The following is a 19512-nucleotide window of genomic DNA, read 5'->3' on the forward strand; positions in this document are numbered from 1 at the left end:
ATACCAATATGGTAGTAGTACCCAAGTTACCCACCCCAAACCAGTGTAGCCGCCTCTGCCCAGAAGGCAGAAGCTACCTCCAGTCACCAGTCACCCAAAAGCTACCACTACCACCACCACCTGCCCCCTCCATAGTCCCAACCACCACCACACAACCATGTCATAAACAAGAAAAAAGCCCCTCTTTTGAATTCGCACCGCCACAACCGCTTAGCATTTCCTTTCCCCTTTACATGGAAGAATCATTATTGGGACAGCGGTAAATCATCAACGGCTTCGCCATCGATTTTAAAATGAAAACCCTATAGAAAAGGAAAGAAAAAAGGGGAAGAATCAACCCTTTCGAGAAAGCTGTGATGACAACATGATGTTTTTGGATGCTATTTCCACAGGACAGAATTTGACACTAATTTCTTGCAGTGGCTTGTTGATTGATAGGTCAGAAAATAAATTTTGGGTATGAAGATTTGGGTATGGTTATGAAGAACCAGTTTACAAGGAAATAGGGTTGGAGAAGAATCAATGGAGGTATTACAAGTGGCAGAGATTAGAGGGTGAAGGAGGGTAGATTTTTTACTCAGAAGCATTTAATGTAGGCTGCAATTAATATTAAGGGAAAATAAAAGAAGACATATAATTAATGAAACTGGCATGCATCCTGGCTCCCGGGACTCTTTCATAGTCAAAATTTCTCATTTATTGCTAATAAGATTTAGTTATTATTCACCTTAACAAGCACCCCAGAGGCGCTCATTAGCATTTGCCATAAATAAAAATAAGAATGACATAGATCCAAAATCCAAAATTCCAAAAGGCTCCCATAAACAGAAGTTCATACACGCAAGTAGAATGTAACTTGATCATGTCGTTCACAAAATAATGCCAGCAAGACTTATTGCTGATTTAGCACTCTTGTCCAATATGCAACTTAGACCCAGAACCAGCCTATATGACGTTATGACCAAAAGTTCAAACAAGTCCCGTTTTCATGATATGCAAGGTTATCAAGTCAAAAGACTTAAAACACTAGCTTAATGATAAGACGAGAAGAGAGCATAAAGAAGCTGTAGAGGAGCTTAACAAGTCGGGAAGGAAAAAAAAAGGCAGATTCCTCCCCCTCACAAACACCATTACAACAGACTGTAAGGATTTTCTCTATGTAAAAAAAGGTGCACCAAGCCAATAAGTTAAACACTTTCACTTTAATCAACATGATCAACCACTATTTTTGGAGAGTAGAAAGAGACAGGTTATCCAGGCCATGGAGGAATCCTGAATTGTAAATTATAAAGCTTCCCACATTGATACATTAGAGAAATACATTTCTAATCTTCACAAAGCAGGACAGAAATGGACTACTCCGTACTACGAAGGCAAGTAAAGTGACAACCAGAAATTAAACTCATTTCTATATTACTATGATTGTGTTGACTTATTTTTTCTGAGGAATCCAGGAAATTATTCAATTATAAACTCATTCGTAGCATATCTTATCAACAACCAAGAAATATAATTCTATTCAATAAATAATCAGTTTAGCCTTTAGATATGAGCAATAATATACCATCTTCCCAAATCAACCACCAACTCTAATGAGTACTATTACAAATTAAAACAGCCATCCAAAGCATGCACATGACAACGCTTTGAAAAGAAGATTGGATAGATTTAGTTACTCACAAATATACTTCCATGAAATATGCAAATGAAGAAACAGGCAATTCACACAAGTAGGAACAGAGCAAGCAACAGTCACAAATCAAAATGCAACAACCCCACAATTAAATGAAGATATGTACTTCAAGTCAATAATTACCTCGAAATGACTGATGGCTAGGCACTGAAAAGTTTGACCTCAACCTGTCATCTCTGCGAGGAGCCTGCAGAAAAGAAACTCAGCATGGAACAAAAAAAGGAACGGTAGAATGCTTAAAAGCAAGTAGCATATACCTTAGTACACACCTAGATTTTAGGTCCAAGTCAAAAAGCTAAAACTTACCTCTCTAGGCAGTCTTTGTTTTTCAGGAAAAGAACGATCAGGCCAAACTGGACTCCCCCCTTTTCGTGGAAAAGAAGGGGGAGGTGGCCGCTGCTTCTCAACATGTACAGCATCAGGAGGTATAGAAAACTCTTTAGCTGGTGGTCGGCCCAGAGGACTCATGTGCATGTGATCCTCAACTTGAAACCAGCTCCCACGTGATTGTACCCGTTGAACAGGACCTGGAACAGGACCAGACATAGAAACAGGACCTGGAACTGAGACTGAGACTGGAGCTGGGCTGGGACCTGCAACAGGCACTGAACCAGGGACCGGAACAGTCGCAGGAACAGAACCTGGAGCTGCAACAGGAGCTTGAGCAGGAGTTCTTACTGGGAATGGAGACTCGTTTGGTCTCATATCTTGGCCATGCTGCAATATGAGCAGTCGTCTCCTTGTATCAGGATCTAGCTCAGATTCAGGTACTTCACCTTCTTCTCGAGCGGGAGAATTATGCAGCCCTAGGTCCTTAGGACCAATATTACCTAAAGGTCTAGCTAATGGACCTGCTTGTGAATATAGGTTACCATAAGGTGCAATGGATGCTTGGGGTGCAGACTGTGGAATTGTCATGGAAGCAGGAGCAACAGTGAACGGGATAGAAGATGCAAGCCTATGATCAAGATTAACATTCACCGAAGAAGTTGCACTTGGAAGTGACAGGGCTGAAGAGGATAAAACTGCTTCCTGGAGGATGAGAAAAGCCAAATATATTTTCAACTCGATAAGAAGAATAACATAGAAGATCAAATTAATAATGGAAAAAGTCTCGAATTCCTAACTGAAACCAGAAAAAAAGAAGAAAAGAGCTGCCAAATCCCCATAGTTGTCCCCCAAGGAGGGATAAATTACCTTAAGCCTTCTTTCAACCTCTGCATCCGCCATCCCGTCAAAACAAATTGTTTCTTTATTTCCATTGGAACCAGAGCCATCATCCTGTAGGTAACGATGTTAACAACATGCCAAGCAAGAAACCAAGCAGCTGACAAATAACAGCAACAACTGTTGCCCATCACAGAAGCAAAGCACCAAATAACCAATAACAACAGGAAACATCTTCCAGGGGTCAGAATATATACAATTAATGGAAAAGGTAGCAAAAATACCTCTGATACCATATAATTGCTCACGTCGGGTGGGGAAGGTAAATCTTTGGGATCATCTTCAAAAGAAACCTCAGACAACCTTTGTAAGAGACCCTCATCAAATTCTCTGTAGTGAAACTCACATGTAAGCAAAAGTTTTTAGAAGAAGATATAACATAGAACAATGCAGAAATCAAAAGCCCTACTCAGTCCAGGCAATGATCAAAGGCTTTCTTTTTTACTTTATCAGTAACAAGATAGATAAATATCAAAATCATGTAATGTCCTCACAAGAACATAAACTTGATACAATTAATACTAATGGTATAACAGATGGAAATGACTTACTTGAAAAAACCACCTCGAACATTGCAAGCTACATTTCTAGCCACACAGAGAACTGGGATGGCATTACTTGCCTAACATAATAAGACGCATATGGTTAAAATGCTAGAATGTGAACAAAGTAGGTTAATAACCAATTAATGGCTCTATGAAGACTTAGATACACATACCTCAGCTTGGGGTGCATAATAAGGAGCAAATGCAGGAACAACATGCACCCGAGGCTGATCTTTCTCGTCCCACACCTTTAAACGATCATCAATCACCAAAGCCATTTTGGGATGACAAATTCCGCCATGGAAAACATTAAACAGCGACTTCTTTAATCCTATCAAATAAATGAAACATAGAAAATGGTTACAATTCAACAAAAAAATAAAGTGTGCACACTCTTCTTGGCATGGAGTAAATTTTACAAACCATGTTTTTTTTAGCTCTTACCAGACTTGACACAAACAATGCGATCCAAAAGTTCCCTCCCACCTATCAGATTTGATTCAGGATCGAGAAGCCTCCACATTTCTAAAGCATAATCTCTTTCAGCCATTGTACAAACATAAACCTCAAAACGTTTACGACCTCTGGCAGTTAGATAGCTGCGTAGATCCTCCCATGCAGGTCTTAATCTTACAAGAACACTTGTATCACGAATCTGAACACATGAATCAAATAAGCATTTGCCGAAACAGAAACAAAACAACTTATGCATAGAAATTTAATTATCTGCACTAAAAATTTATTGACCTAAAAAGTAGCATCACCTATTCACATATCAATGTCAACACACTCACAAGTGAAGCAAACACATTGATTTGTCAACACTTAATCAGACAGAGATAATATGACATTAAATTAAAAGGGGAAAAATTCAAAGCAGTAATATCGGCCAGTTCAGCATAAACCACGTTATCAAACAGGCAACATACCTGAGGATTTATTCGAGTAAGGACGATGTTTTTATCCTGTAACCGAATAAGTGGGCGTACAACAGTTTGATGGTTGTCAGAAAGAGCTGGAATAACTTCTGCTTGAATTTTATGGACTTTCCCATTGTCCACCACCTGATCAGTTTCAGCATATTGCTTAAGTATTGCCTTGTCTTCTTGGTAGCGCTTTACTTCTGCCATCATACCTGCCAATCGTTGCGGGTCAACTTCTACACTCATTTTCCTTTGCAAGGCCTCAATTCTATCTTCGAAAGACCGCAGTGTATTTGCAACGATCAGTGTCTCATCAAGATCAAATACAATACCAAGACATCTAAGATTTAACATCCCAAGACAAGATTCATATAACCCTGGCATGACACAGAAACCCCAGAAACAAGCGGCTGTTACACCATCCGTTCTTCTAGTACGCATTGCCACCAAATGGATCTCCTGATCACCAAAAGGCACCACAGCAGTCTGCAAAAAAAATCACAAGAATTTAATACTACTAGTAATCACTATACACATGTACCCAATGCCTAATCCAGAATTACAATTCATCTTACGCAAACCATGAATCTCTACACCATTCCAGTTCACTTCACTAAAACCATAGCATCATGACCACAAAAGAATTGAACCCACAAATTAGGTTTTTGTTTTTTTCCTTACCATTTTCCTCATAAACACTATCAAAGAACACGAGTTGCCCTTCCATTTCTCCAGTTATTTCAAAGGTTCAATCTTTTTAACCCAATTACAACTTATTTTTCATTCTTTTCGTTTCTTTAATTTAACATGAACCAAAATACTAAACGCAAGTCCAAATGTATTCAATCCAGAGTCAAATCAAAATATCCATCATAATCCAAATTAGTACAGTTGTTCAGATAAAATGGCAATCACTTTAACTAATTTTAATCAAAATGGACAGCCAACCCAACCAAAAATAAAATCCCAAATTATATATCCCACAAGTCCACTTATAATTATCATTATTATTAATCATCCGAACTCATTCGTGTTTCAGTTCAATTCGCGGTAATCAATCGATTCGAGTCATAAGTTCTTGTTGTTGCAGTTTGGTATTGTTGTTGTTGGATTGGATTAGGGGTTTTACCTTGTTACCTCTGAGACAGGTAGAATGCAATGCAAAAATCTGGGAATCTTGTTGTTGATGTTGTTGAAAATAGTGCAACTTCTCCATCATTTTGAAAGAAACACCACCTGATGATTTTGTAATAGTATGAAGAACAGCAAGTGGTGGACATCTCTCACTTGCTTGTGAATAATCACTTATCCTCAACCCCTTCATCAATAATTCTATGTTGTTGTTGTTGTTCTCAAAATAAATCTCTACTTCACCCAGTAGATTATCACCTTGGTATACTACCGTTTTGATCATTGTTTTTGATTCAATTTTTTTTTTTTGTTATTTTTTTAAGAAAATTAAAAGAAAAATCAAATTTTAAAAGAAAAAAATAGGGGGAATTATTCTCTGACTTCAAATTTTTCTGGGTTCGAATTCGATCTGGAATGAATTAGGGTTTCTGATTTTTCGAATTTCTTCGTCTTCTTCGTCGTCTTCTTCCGACAGGTTCAAAATTCAACATGTAAACAAGCAGATCTATCAAATTCCCAAAAAAAAAAATTAATAAGAAAAAAAATCCATAAAAAAAAAGAGGTGAAATTAGGGTTTGTAAGTGAATAATCTGGCCAAATTTTAAGCAGATCTGATCTGTAAGAAAGAACAATGATCAAAAACGCTAGCGTCAACCAACTCAGATGGATCAAATTCGATAGATTTAGTCCGTCATATGAAGATTTTTATTAGGGTTTTTGATAATTTTTCTCTTTCATTTGTAATTTTTGTTGATGATGATAGTATGATGGAATCTTCGGCGAGAAAAAGAGGAAAACAAAATTTTGTATGAGAGAGAAAATGGAGAGAGAAAAACCCTAGTTTATTCGAAAGGAGGTCAAATTTGGAACTCCAAAAAGCTGTGGCTGAGGCAATTACAATTTATTTAAATATAAAATGAATTTTAGGGTACTTGTATAGTCGTATAAATATATAGTGATAATTGTACTTGTGTTTTTATGTGCTTTGCTAGGCTAAGGGGGGTTTTCTTCTACCAACAGTTTTTGGTTTTCATGAGCGTTACGTTTTAGGTTCGTAGCAATGGCGTAAATGTCGTGTTATAGAATCTGCGCTTGATTATACTCACACTTGTACTTAACATTCATACTTAACTGGGCGTGATATTAATATCACTTATAACTTACTGAGTCTTCATTGCCCTCAACCGTTTCTCGTACCTACGGGTGAGCTAACGCGCTATAGTTTTCTTGGTTAAGCTTTTTTTTATACTAAATTTTCCAAAAACTTGACGTTATTGTTGTATCTAGCAAGATTAGATTAGATCTTATTATCACAATCCGTGATTCGTAAGACAGTAAGAAAATGATTTGTTCGCTTGCCTATATGATAAAAGTCTTTTGATTTAAAGGATAAAAGCTCATTCTTACACGAAAATGACTAATTAAGGCTATGTTTAACATTGTTTTGGCTTGCTTGTTTTCCGTTTTTCTTAATTTCAAGCATAAAGCAAAACTAGTTCGGCAAAATTATTTTAAAAAAGACAAGTTCCCCGGTGTTTGAACTTAATCAAAGCGAAAAATAAACAAAAAGTTGTTTCTATCTCACTATCTCTCTCTCACACGACTTACTGGCCCAATCAACCAACTCAACTCCCATAAAAATGTTGACCTCCTCTGGATATTTTCCCTAGCAAGCCTTTTCTTTCGTTTTAGATTGTTGGTTGCATCTTTCTATAAGATTTAGCCCATAGTTTCATGGATTATTTGCTCATAATATCAATGGTTTTTCGTTTGGGTTGCTACTTTTTTTGTCACATGAGTTGCAGATGATTATTACGGAGGTGTTCATATAATGTTATTTATGGTTGCAGTAATATTCATGGGAAAACCGAGCATGAAGAAGAAGATCTGATGGAAGTGTTCGTATAATGTTATTTATGGTTACAGTAATACTAGGTAGTGTGAGTGACAAGCTTGAAATCTTCTCAATAGTTAAATAGAGGGAAAAAAATACAAACAGTTTTGAAAACTTAAAATGAAATCTGATTTTAGTTTTAATAAACCTAAAAATAATGACAAACGATGCCTAAATGATTACTAATAGGTTTTAGAAGTTGAACTTGCATAGTTTGCTTGAACAAGGTAAGATAGCCTCCTAATAACAATTAGTGTTTAGTTAACATATTTTGCCACAACTAAAGATTGCAAATTTGTATTTAAAAAAAAAAACACAAAAATAAAGATTGCAAACAGTTAGGGTTATGTCACAGTTTTAAAAAAGAAAATGACTGATAAATAGATTATGTTTTACGCTTTTTCCTTAAATTTTTAAAACACTTAAGGAATTATTTACTTGCAATGATCCTTAACATTTATTCAATTCCCATTATATTCCATTTACTTTTTTTGTCTTGAATCTTTTTGTAATTAATAATTTAATTGTTGTAAAATAAAGTTCTTGTTACCTATTTGGTACAAATGCGAAACCGATAAAACTGCTAGCAACTTACAATTTTAATGATTCTTTACATTTCCCTTTTATATGAGGTAACTGTTACTTATTTGACACAAGTATGGACGAACAGTGGTGGATGCAGATTTCTATGGATAGTGGGTCACCACCATCCACCGACTACCATAGCAATCAGTAACAATGCATAAAAAACATTCAAAGTGAATGTTTCATAGAGGTTCTTTCTATGAGTAATCATCCCTCCCATGTATCCCTTACGTAACTCCGTCTATAATAGGAAGTTAAAAATTAGATTGGGAAATTTGTCTTTAAAGAGAACCAGAACTAGAACTTAGTTACCCGAATCAGCCCAAGAATTACCTTGTGAAAGGACCCCTTAATCTAATGCAAGATTTTACCATGAGTACAATTTTAGAGAGATGCGACACGATGATTAAGAAGGGATATCTTTCTATACTTGTATATGTATATTTTATAAAATTTAAATATGATGGATTCTCCCTTTATTTCATTTTCATTTGTAATGTTTTGACTTTTATGATCAACTTTTTAAAATTTTGACTTTAAACAATTGTAACTTTTTAACGTAGTTTTCCTAGTAGGAAAAATTGCTCACAATAACCCGAACTTTTCCTCATTCGCCCAAAATAATCCCAACTATCGATTATTTTTAAATAATCCCAACTTTATACCTTATTAATTTTAAGCAGTTTCAAGTGACTTGAAATTGGTTAAACAGGTTAATATTTGTGATTTAAGATTAATTACACACGTGGTGGTGATTGGTCAAAATGAAAAAGAAGAAAAATCAAATTGAAAAAAAAAAGTAAATTCAAATAATATTACAAAAACCACCACCACCACCTTAGCCACCACCATCCCCACCGAAACTCTAACCCAAGCTCGGAACCATCACCCCCACCCCCATCCAGACCCCGGAACCACCTCCACTACCCCATCCCGACTCCAAAACCACCACATCCAACCCAAACCGAACCCGAAACCACCCACCTACCCAGATCTGAAACGGGACGAGTGAGTGAGAGAGGGGCCGAAAACAGGACGAGGGGAAGGGGAAAGGGCCAGAAAATGGGCGGAGAAGGAAAGGAGAGTAGGAACATGGGCGGGAAAAAGGGAGAAGGGTTGTAAAATGGGCAGAGAAAGGGGAGGAGGGCCGGAAAATAGGCAGGGGAAAGGTAGGAGGGCCGGAAAATGGATGTGGAAAGTGTAAGTGGACCGGAAAATGGGTGGGGAAAGAAATGGCCGCCGAAAAAGGGATGGGGAAGGGGAGGGGTGCCGGCGGCAGCAACCTCCCGGCGGTGGCAGCGGCTGCCGCTGAGTTTGAGTTTTTTTATTTTTTTTAAAGGTTTTTTATTTTAATTTTTCTTACCTCATGTGCCGACACGTGTCAGATAACTTGTAATATCAAGTTATATAACCAGTTGGGATAGCTGAAAGCAAATTCATATTAAAGTTTGGATTATTTAAAAATAATAAAAAAGTTGGGATTATTTTGAGTGAATCGAGCAAAGTTGGGATTATTCTCGTCAATTTTTCCTTCCTAATATTAAAGCTATAATTTCATTTTCAATTATTTTTTTTTTCAAATTTCCAACGAAGGTGATTAAGCAAATTGAAACTTGTTGCAGAGTAATTTTGGAGCCATTGCTGAATCTGCTTAATTAGCATCTTTTCTTTGCGTGTTCCAAGTCTGCTGAATCCGAAGTTGTATTTTGAGGCTCCTGGGTTGCAATAGATCTCTTGAGCACTTGAATTTATAATTGGATCAGACAGTGTAATTAAAGTTAGCAGAACCTACAAGGTTTCTTCTGAGCTTTACCGAGGCCATACATCAGAATTAGAGGGAGTGCTGTAATTTTTAGAAATGCTAATAGGATCGGAGTTAAATCAGTGTTTCGAAGGATATTTTTTTCCATGTTGCTTGCAGATCAGATGTTCTTAAGCTGATCGATGTATGTAGATTACTTTTGCAAATAGCAGGGTTCTGTGCTATTAAATTAGTTGCCTTTTGCTATAACTTTGGTTACATTTCGGTAATAAAATCTCTTATTATTTGCCAAAAAAACAAGCTAGAATTTCCAACCACAACTAATTAACAATAAGCTAGAATTTAAAGTTCCTTCCACCAAAGTGAAAAACAACATTTGTAGTATCAAAGGCCAGGACTAGCTTTCAGTTTTCCATATTTTCAAGCTTGTTGCTTTGGAAAGCAAAATGGGTTTGTGGAGCTTGGTAATTCCAAATATGACAATCTATTTTAGGAAAAATTGACATTTGCTACCAGCGAAAACACCTTGTGTCATATTTGCTACTTGTTTAAAAAAATATTTTAGATTACTACCACACAAATTCCTTAACTGTATATATTGCTACCACTTAACAGAATCCGTTAAGGTTCTATTAAGTGGGCCCCATATTTCATTAAATAATAATTTAAATTATATAAAAAAAAACTTAAAAAAAAAATTCTCAAACACCTCCCCTCCCCTTCCCGGTGTCAACCACCCTCCCCCCTCCCTTTGTTGGCGGCCAACTGTTTCCCCGAAACCGGCGAACCCCACCTCCTCCATTTCCCCTCCTGCCAACCACCCCTAACCTCGTGGTCAGTGCACCACCCGCGCGCTGCTAAACTGTCACCTCCGCCGCAAAATTCCACCAAATTCTTCATCGGCGGCGCCCCGACCTTTCCCCCACCCCTACGCAGCCAATGAACCCCTTTCCCCTTCGTGTTGCCCCGACCACCAGCCCCAAACCACCGGCCAATCGAAACCCTAAGTATCGAAATCGAATTCGTAATCATAAACCACCGGCCCCAAACCACCGAAATCGAAACCCTCGTTTAGGGTGGTTTGGGGCTGGTGGTTTAGAATTAGGGATGGTCGAAAGGTAAGGGAAGGGGAGAGGGTCGATTTCGGTGTGGGGAATAGGGAGGGGGGCGATTTCCAGTGGGGGAAAGGGAAAGGGAGTGGTTTCCGGTACGGGGTGGGTGTCGGGGTAGCAACAACGGGAAAAGGGAGGGGGGTTGTCTGCGTAGGTGGGGGAAAAGGAGGGAGTGGGGTCGCGCCGGCAGGGGGGATGTGGTGGGGTCGCGCCGGCGCCGGCAGGGGGGAAGGGGTGGCAGTTGAGGGGACGAGTGGGCTGCAAGGTGGTTGAACGGTGACTGCACCCAACTAGCCGTTGTTGTGGGCCCCTCAAACAGAAACAGTAACGGGGTTAGTCACTAGTAGTTATTTCTATAATTAGGGAATTATGGTGGTAGTAATATAAAATATTTTTTAAACAAATAGTAAATCTGATACGTGGTGCTTTTGCTGGTAGTAAATATGAATTTTTCCTCTATTTTATACTAGATCATTAATTAACATTTTTTTTTTATCAAATATTCACATTAATACAAGTACATATAATGTCCGAGATCGACATTATTTGCCCTCATTCTCTATATACCCAAAAATTACATACACATGCACATGTATTGAGTAGTAATCACTAATTGTCATATCTGTATAAATATATCGAATCTGTGTAAACCTTAAAAAAAAGAAAAAAAAAAAAAAATCTCTACAAGAATTTCATCAAACATATAATATTATGTATAGTACTTATCTCCAAAACAAAATATGTAGTACATGATAAATTTTCAAATAGTACAAGAAAAATTACCATATATTATATACTTCACTTGAACCACCGTACACTAAATCATTAACACTTTATATTGCAAGCAGTAAACGACTACCATGAGTGATGATGAGTCCATGACAATGATGAAATCTATATTAACTTTTATCAAATTAATTAACCAAATCGCTGCATAAACCTTACATATCATAACAATTAAGGGAAAAACAATTTCATAATAACCTAACGTTTATATTTTGTAAAGAGAATCAAAGATCTCCAAAAAAAAACCATCACTATTACCAATTAGAAAGACTACTACTATAACACAAGCAACAAATTAAACGCTAAGCAATCAAAGCTCCTCACCACGGCCTTGCGACATCGTCCCCTGGCCCTTACCCTTCACGCCATCAGTAGCTTTCTTTTTGGCACTACCATACCCTTCCTTGGCCTTCTCCTTAGCCCATTTTAAATTTCCTTCCGCCTCGGCCTCCTTGAACTTCGCCTCCTCGGGTATCTTAGTCCCCCATTTATTAGCCGTCTCCTCGGCCTCTTGGTCTGTTTGGGACAATGTTTCCTTTGCTTGCTCAACCTTTTGGGCTACATTATCCTTGGCCTCCTTAGCCTTTTGCGCGGCTACTTCTGCTTCTCGTTGAGCCTTGTTTTTAACTTTCTTTGAGGCATATTCTACATTATCTTGGATCATTTCCTTTGCATCTTGAGCCTTCTCGATGGTTGCATCTTTCATTGAAGCGGCCTTATTAGCCGCCTCACTAACAGTTTCATAGGCTTTCTCCTTGGCTTGTCGAGTTGTTTCACTTGCCTTCTTTGATACCTCTTCAGCATGGTCTCGAACACTTTCTCCAGCTTTACGCGCCTTCTCTGTGGCAGAGTCCTTATACGATGATGCCTTGTTAGCGGCTTCTTTGGATTTCTCAAGAGTAGCATCTTTAACATTTGAAGCCTTCTTAGCAGCATCACTAGCCGTTTCATATGCTTTATCCTTTGCTTGTCTAGTTGCTTCACTCGCCTTATTCGAGGCCTCTTTAGCATTGTCTCGAACTTTATTTCCCACTTCTTTAGCCTTATCAGTGGCAGAGTCCTTGAACGATGAAGCCTTGTTAGCGGCCTCATTAGCTTGCTCATATCCTTTATCCCTTGCTTCTTTAGACTTCTCAAGTGTAGCATCTTTAACATTTGAAGCCTTCTTCCCTGCCTCATTAGCAGTTTCGTATGTTTTTTCCTTTGCTTGTCGAGTTGTTTCACTAGTCTTTTTCGACGCCTCTTCAGCATTGTCTCGGGCCTTGTTTCCCACTTCTTTGGCCTTATCAGTGGCGGAGTCCTTAACTGATGAAGCCTTGTTAGCGGCCTCATTAGCACGTTCATATCCTTTATCCCTTGCTTCTTTAGACTTCTCAAGAGTAGCATCTTTGACATTTGAGGCCTTATTGGCTGCTTCATTAGCAGCTTCATATGTCTTATCCTTTGCTTGTTTACACTTCTCCTTGGTTTCGCCGGAGGTTTCCCTGGCAGTTTCACATGCCTTTGATTTTAATTCTCCGGCAGCGTCAGACATATGTTCTCCAGTATCTGCACGCCCAAGAGACATACATCAATATATACTATATGGTCTGCATCATGCTAATAATTATTGTAGATCACTTAATAAAATCTTACATATAAATCTTACATATATGCATTATCCAATCAACCATATTCTCTTCTAACATTCTTACAAATTCTAGCATGATCAAAGTAATATTTTGGCCACAATCCATAGTTATTACGAAGTATAAAGTTCAAAAACAACAAAAACGGACTGTCAAATTTGGACTTGTTATTTTATCAACTTGTATGTGCATTTTCATTTTAAAAAAAATATCAACAATACGCCATATCTTTATTATGCATAAAATCACAGATTGCATTGGCTTTATATCTAGCACAAGTTAAACAATTAAATCAGCATTTAACGCCGGTTAAGTCTTGGATGCCGGTAAAGTCTTGAATAAGACAACCTTACAATAACTAATCGAGACATATAATATATGATACTCTAAAGAAAGTAAGAATTCGGATTTCCCCCAAAATAAATAAACAAAGTAAGCTTGATCTCATGGTAACTAATACTACAAGCAGGTTATTATAATCTATAAAGCAATCTCATACAAGTTAATATTTCTCTTTGATTTCGATCTACATATTTCACAAGACAAAACAATATATAAATCAAATCAAAATTTCAAAGCATTTTAAATTTAAATTATTAGTCTCAATTAGTATATAACATATCCAAAGACCAAACTATTCATCTCAAACCACTATATCAACGTACTAGCATGAATTAAACAACAAAAATTTCAAGGCAATGTTAAACCATATGATATTACTTTGTACATTATATACGAAGTAGTTTTAAAAGACCCTCTTCACGAGAAAAACTCCAAACTAGTGCAATTACTAGTACAATTATGAACTATTAAATACTTTCTCTGTTTTTCTTTAGTTGACATCTTTCTATCATCACGCTTGCTAACGCATATTTTTAACGACTAATATTTCTGATTATCACCATTGTAAAAATATAAAAAGTGAATATTAATAAAAATATACATTGAAACAATTCAAACAAGATCCCACATAAATATGTTTTATCGTATCTATAAACCACAAAAGCGAGTCAAAGTGTGTTGTATGAATAGTGTAAAAGTCAAACGATGTAAACTAAAAAAACAAAGGAAGTATATACGTACCCGTAACAACTTGGTCGATATTATCTTCATTGGTTGCGGGCGCATCAACATGGTTATCACTCTTCAAGCCAAGGCCTTTCTGAATTTTTTCCTTAGCCCATTCAGTCCAAGGGGCAGCCTCTTCAGAGAATTCATCCTCTGCTTGATCAATACCGTCTTTTGCTGCTTTTGTGTTCCCCTCTAACTTATCCACCGCCGCGGTTTTCCCTCCATATGCAACGCTGGAGTTGCTATCGACTATCGCCACTGTCGCTGCCGCCACCACCACTAGTAGGACTACTTGCACAACCACTTTTGACCACCTAAAATCCGCCATTTTTCTCCCGGAAAAAAAATAGATGTATGTTTTTGCTTTTGTTAAGGGTTTAAACTATATATGTAAGTAAATTAACTGTAAGAGATTGTTGTTCAAGTACATAATAAAATGTTTAGGCAACTGACGGGGGTACAAATAATGATATGTACGTATTTTACAAGGGGTTAACGTGTTCATGGGATGGACACATGTCCTCTTATCAAGCCAAGTTGTGGTGCCTTCGTGGCACTGTGAATATGTGACATCTTTTTGCCTCTTTTTTTTTTAAAATAATTTTTTGATGTTCCATCTATATTTTCACAATATTAATTTTTTTTTAATACTCCATGATTTATATCTAATAATAATTAAAGATATAAATAATTCAAATACGTAATATATAAATTATAATGACAATTTTAATTAAAATTAGGAGTAAATTCATTTATATCTTCCCTAGTATGTAGTAGTTATTAGGACATGTTCTCTTCAGCTTAATTTTATTTCACTTTAATTTAGTTCAGTTCCTAATTTTCCTCTTTCATAAGCAGTTCAGTTTAACTCAACTCAATAAATCAGAATATGTTCTTAGTGATATGATTAAGTATATAAAAAAATAATAATAATAATTTATAATTATTATAGTGTATGATCTTACAAGGTCGAAGCATTATAGCTTATCAACTAAACTAGCAAGGTATATTGAAATATTGGTTGACAGAAACAATGAATCTCGTTAAATGTATAATATATTCTGGATTGGGCAAAGTGCACTTATTAACCTACTGGAGAAGGAACTGTGGCCAATGAAACACGCATTATGTATAGTATATCATAGAAGCAGTTTAGGTGTAAGGGATAATCTAACATGTCTGTAAAGTTTTAGCATTCATAACTTCATTCTGAACCAATTGACAAAGTGAGCTTCATCCTTATCTCTTAGGAGTTTGGATACACGTAATTTATATAAGTTTCGGTGAATAAAAATCAGGTGAATAGAATTAGTGAATGAATTCATATATTTTGAATAGGTAGGGTAGGTCAACAATTATAGGTATTCGGGGTTTTTTTTTTTCAATCACACACAATATTTTATCTATACAAAACGAATTTGATTTGAAATAGCGTAAATATATTAAATTGTTCAAATTTCACACAGGTTAACTTTACTCAAATTGAGTATGTTAAGATTTCTTTGGAATAGAAGGGATATGGTAAGAAAATCCCCACCTAAATTTTGTAAATATTAATCTCGTAACTTTATCTTAACACTAGATTAAGTATTTTTTTTAAAGGATGTCCCTCCGATTCATCTACATTCGGATTCGAATCGAATACCACACCTGGCTTATGGTGAGTGAGTCTCTCAACAAGACTTTCTGCATACAGTGAGGCTCGAAACCGAGACCTTCCTTAAGTGACATCAAATTGCAACTCTTATTGATAACACTAGATTAAATCTCAACCCTTCATCTACTTTAACTAATACAAACCGTTGATTGAGAATCAAAAATGCCTTTTTAGTTTTTTTAAAATTTATTTGGTTAAAAAAAACAAAAAAAGTTATGGCCATTATATTAGATTAAATCTCATCCCTTCATCTACTTTAACTAATACAAACCGTTGATTGAGAATCAAAAATGCCTTTTTAGTTTTTTTATAATTTATTTGGTTAAAAAAACAAAAAAAGTTATGTCAGTTTCTCCTTCAATATTTTGTTTTGCTTCTCTTCTGTAATCAAACATGAAACATGTTTATATTTAATCTCCAATTGTTTCTCATCAATGTCCAAGTTTCTTGATCTATTGAATGTTCCATTGATCCTTCCCCTCCTGACCTCCTCAATTCATTTGTTGGGCAAAGCTTAAAGTAAAATATGCATGAACATGAAAACCGTTAATTTCGATCAGATCTTCAATGACATACTCATGTTCTTATGATTTTTTTTTTTTTTGAAAAATTTGGATCAACAATTATCCCAATTGTATTTTAATTTGTTATAATCCTTTAAAATCTAAATGAATAGAGAAGAATTCCAAAAGAGAGAGGATCATGGATTAAAATATTGAAGGAGAAACCGAATCAAAGAACGTGTTTTTTTTGGGTCAATTATCCTATATATTTTTTTTTTTTTAAAAAAAAAACTGAATAATTATCTAAATCAACAGTTTATATTAAGTCAAAAAAAATTAATAATTGGAATTTTATCTAATATAATGACTACAATTATATTGTAGCCACTCAAAAGTCGTCCTTAATTTTCATATGATAGAACGAATATATGATCAAATAATTGAGGTATGTCTATAATGTTAACTCTCAAAATAGAAACGCTTAAACAAAGAAAGCAAAAAGCCCTATGCAACGAGTACACCTAAGGAGCTGAAAATTCGACAAGTGTCAAATCCTATTTAACACGTCTACATGTTGCACAATCAATAGCATTATTACGGACTTCGGAGTATGTACATGCATCACCACATACATTCCAACACCACCTACAAATGCAACATTAATGTTAATAATGCACCGTTTGCCAAAAAAAAATAAAAAAAAATGTTAATAATACACGTTAATTAGTGGTCATAATAATTGTACTAGTCACTAGACGTTTTTTGTTCTCTTATTATCCGGGGAAAAAAAATGGCGGGGTCTCGGTGGTCGAGTATGATGGTGCAAGTGCTCCTATTACTAGCGGCGGTGGCTGTGGTGGCGGTGAAGTGCAACTCCACGCTAGTGAATGCGGCGACGGGCAACATGAAGAAATCAGATCACGGTGAAGCAACGAAGACGAGTTGGGCTCAGGTTGGCGAGGTGGTCACTGAGGAATGGGCCAAGGAGACTATTCAAGGTGGCATGGGGTTGAAGGACACATTTCGTTGTGCTGGTGGTAATGCTTTGTTATAAATTATACTTCCTATTGTGTTTAATATTCTTTGGGTCTTAAATCCTCTTGCTTCATTATTTGACTTTTTAGTGTCTTAACTAGTTTAAATTTTAATTTACTTTGTTTCAAGGTTTATTCTCAAAAGATATATAAACTTCCCATGGTATATATATTTTTTTGAGAAAAACGTCAACCTACTGTATTAATTAAGGGATAAAGCATCTGTAGTACATATGGAGAAATCTTCGTAGAACAGTGGTTAACCCACGCTTGTCCTTGAAGGCTATTAAAAAGTAAATGGGGGCAATTCATATTTTTCAATTATTGTAATCCTATAAGTAAAAGGTAAACATACTGAACTGAATAGAGTTGAAATGAATTGTTTATGAGAGAAGGAAATTAGGAACTGAACTGAACTGATTGGAGTTGAACTGAGCTGAGCGAACTGAAATTAAGCTTGAACAGAACAAGCCCGTAGTCTTTTGAGTTAAACTTTAACTTGGCTGATTTAGGGCCTGTTTTGATTTATTGAAAACAACTTAACTGAACTGAATTGATTGGGGCTGAACTGAATTAAATAAAACTGAAATGAATTGTTTATGAGAGAAGGAAATTAGAAAGTAAACTGAACTGATTGAAGCTAATCGAATTGAGCTAAACTGAACTGAACTAAAATTAAGCTGAACAGAACAGGCCCTTATTAGACCTTACTAATACGGAGTATCAATTTTCACTTTGTTTTTACGCCTAATAAGTTCGGACTGATTAGCCATATTGAGGCTTTTTTTTTTTTTTCTTTTTTTTATTTAGTTATTTAATATAAGTCTCAAATTTTAAAAGTTCGGACTGGTTAGCCATATTGAGCCCCTTTTTTTTTTTTTAGTATTATTGTTTTAAGTCAAATTTTAAGCCTAATAGAATATCTAATGTGACAATTTAGGCCATTTGCACTGCACCCTCATATAAGTTTACATAAAAGTTAATAAGGGTTTTAGTTCAGGTTAGTAGAAAGTTGCTAAATAGAATGCACCTATGATAAATGTGTCGGAGTAATTGCATTGTGATGCATATACTTTTAGACCTTTGAGAAGTGAAGTAGCACATCTATTATTGTATGCATATGTAATAACATGGCACATAAGCAATATGAAGCCTATCATCCACTTTAATTTGTATGAATTGTTACTTATTATGCTGGCAGATGTAGTAGATTATACAGCCAAAACTGCTAAGGAAGCGAAATCAAAGGCATGCGAAACGGCTAATAAAGTTTCTAACAAGGTGAAAGAGAAGACAAATGTAGTTGCTGATGAAGTAGTCAACGAGGCCTTACATGTAAAGGATGCCTTTGTTAAGAAGCCCCAAGAAGCAACAACGGAGAAAGGACATGGAAACTTCAAAGAAAGGTGTGATGTTGCCAAGAAGGCGGCGAGTGAGGGTTTGTATACGGCAATGGAGAAGGTCCGGGGGATGTTGTCTTGGCGGCATCACGATGCGGAGCTATAATGGTGTAAATATGTTGCTTGCATTAATATTGATGTGTTCTTGAGTTCCTAATTAAAGATGGGTTAAGATTTTTCAAAGCAATATTTAATCATATAGGCATATATAAGGTGATTGCTCGATCTTGGTAAGAAGATATTGTTCCATTGTATTTGCTTTGGCAGCATCAAAAATCGTCTTAATTGGTAAAATTTTCACACTAAAAAATCTACTTAAACTGTTATTATATGAACGTATATGGCCTTGTGAATTTGTGATATTATTGAATACACTTGTAAATTGTATTTTTGGAGGCTGAGGAAATTACTCTACCTCTAATAATTTGAATACTTTTTCAGTTATACCAACAAATGCAAAGTGTAAATAGAATTCTTTGTAGGTATTAAATTAATACCATCAAAATACAATTTTAAATGAACTACCATCAAAATACAATTTTAAACGAACTAACAAGTGTT

The 19512-nt window shown here is 36.0% G+C and overlaps 2 protein-coding genes across 5 annotated transcripts in view; one reads left to right on the top strand and one right to left on the bottom strand.

The window, feature by feature from the left end:
• Positions 1-6416, bottom strand: part of LOC145577415 (RNA polymerase II C-terminal domain phosphatase-like 1) — a 10948-nt gene extending 4532 nt beyond the window's left edge. For 3 of the 4 annotated variants that reach the window (XM_081634837.1, XM_081634839.1, XM_081634838.1), the window contains exons 1-9: positions 5518-6416; positions 4395-4874; positions 3910-4120; positions 3639-3796; positions 3472-3542; positions 3145-3250; positions 2891-2974; positions 2000-2725; positions 1817-1880 (exon numbers count right to left, since the gene is read on the bottom strand). In XM_081634837.1, coding sequence (XP_081490963.1) covers positions 1817-1880; positions 2000-2725; positions 2891-2974; positions 3145-3250; positions 3472-3542; positions 3639-3796; positions 3910-4120; positions 4395-4874; positions 5518-5802 — 2185 coding nt within the window. In that variant the 5' untranslated portion in view covers positions 5803-6416. The remainder of the gene's footprint in view (positions 1-1816; positions 1881-1999; positions 2726-2890; positions 2975-3144; positions 3251-3471; positions 3543-3638; positions 3797-3909; positions 4121-4394; positions 4875-5517) is intronic. The other variant, XM_081634836.1, reaches the window with a different exon arrangement.
• A 10810-nt stretch (positions 6417-17226) lies between these two features.
• LOC145579430 (uncharacterized) lies at positions 17227-19307 on the top strand. The gene is made up of 2 exons (XM_081636679.1): positions 17227-17554; positions 18753-19307. The coding sequence occupies exons 1-2, from the start codon at positions 17308-17310 to the stop codon at positions 19055-19057; spliced, it is 552 nt and encodes a 183-aa protein (XP_081492805.1). The 5' UTR covers positions 17227-17307; the 3' UTR covers positions 19058-19307.
• Positions 19308-19512: the final 205 nt, after the last annotated feature.

The sequence above is a fragment of the Chenopodium album genome, chromosome 14 (genome assembly GCF_948465745.1).
Source record: "Chenopodium album chromosome 14, dcCheAlbu1.1, whole genome shotgun sequence".
Taxonomy (NCBI): domain Eukaryota; kingdom Viridiplantae; phylum Streptophyta; class Magnoliopsida; order Caryophyllales; family Amaranthaceae; genus Chenopodium; species Chenopodium album.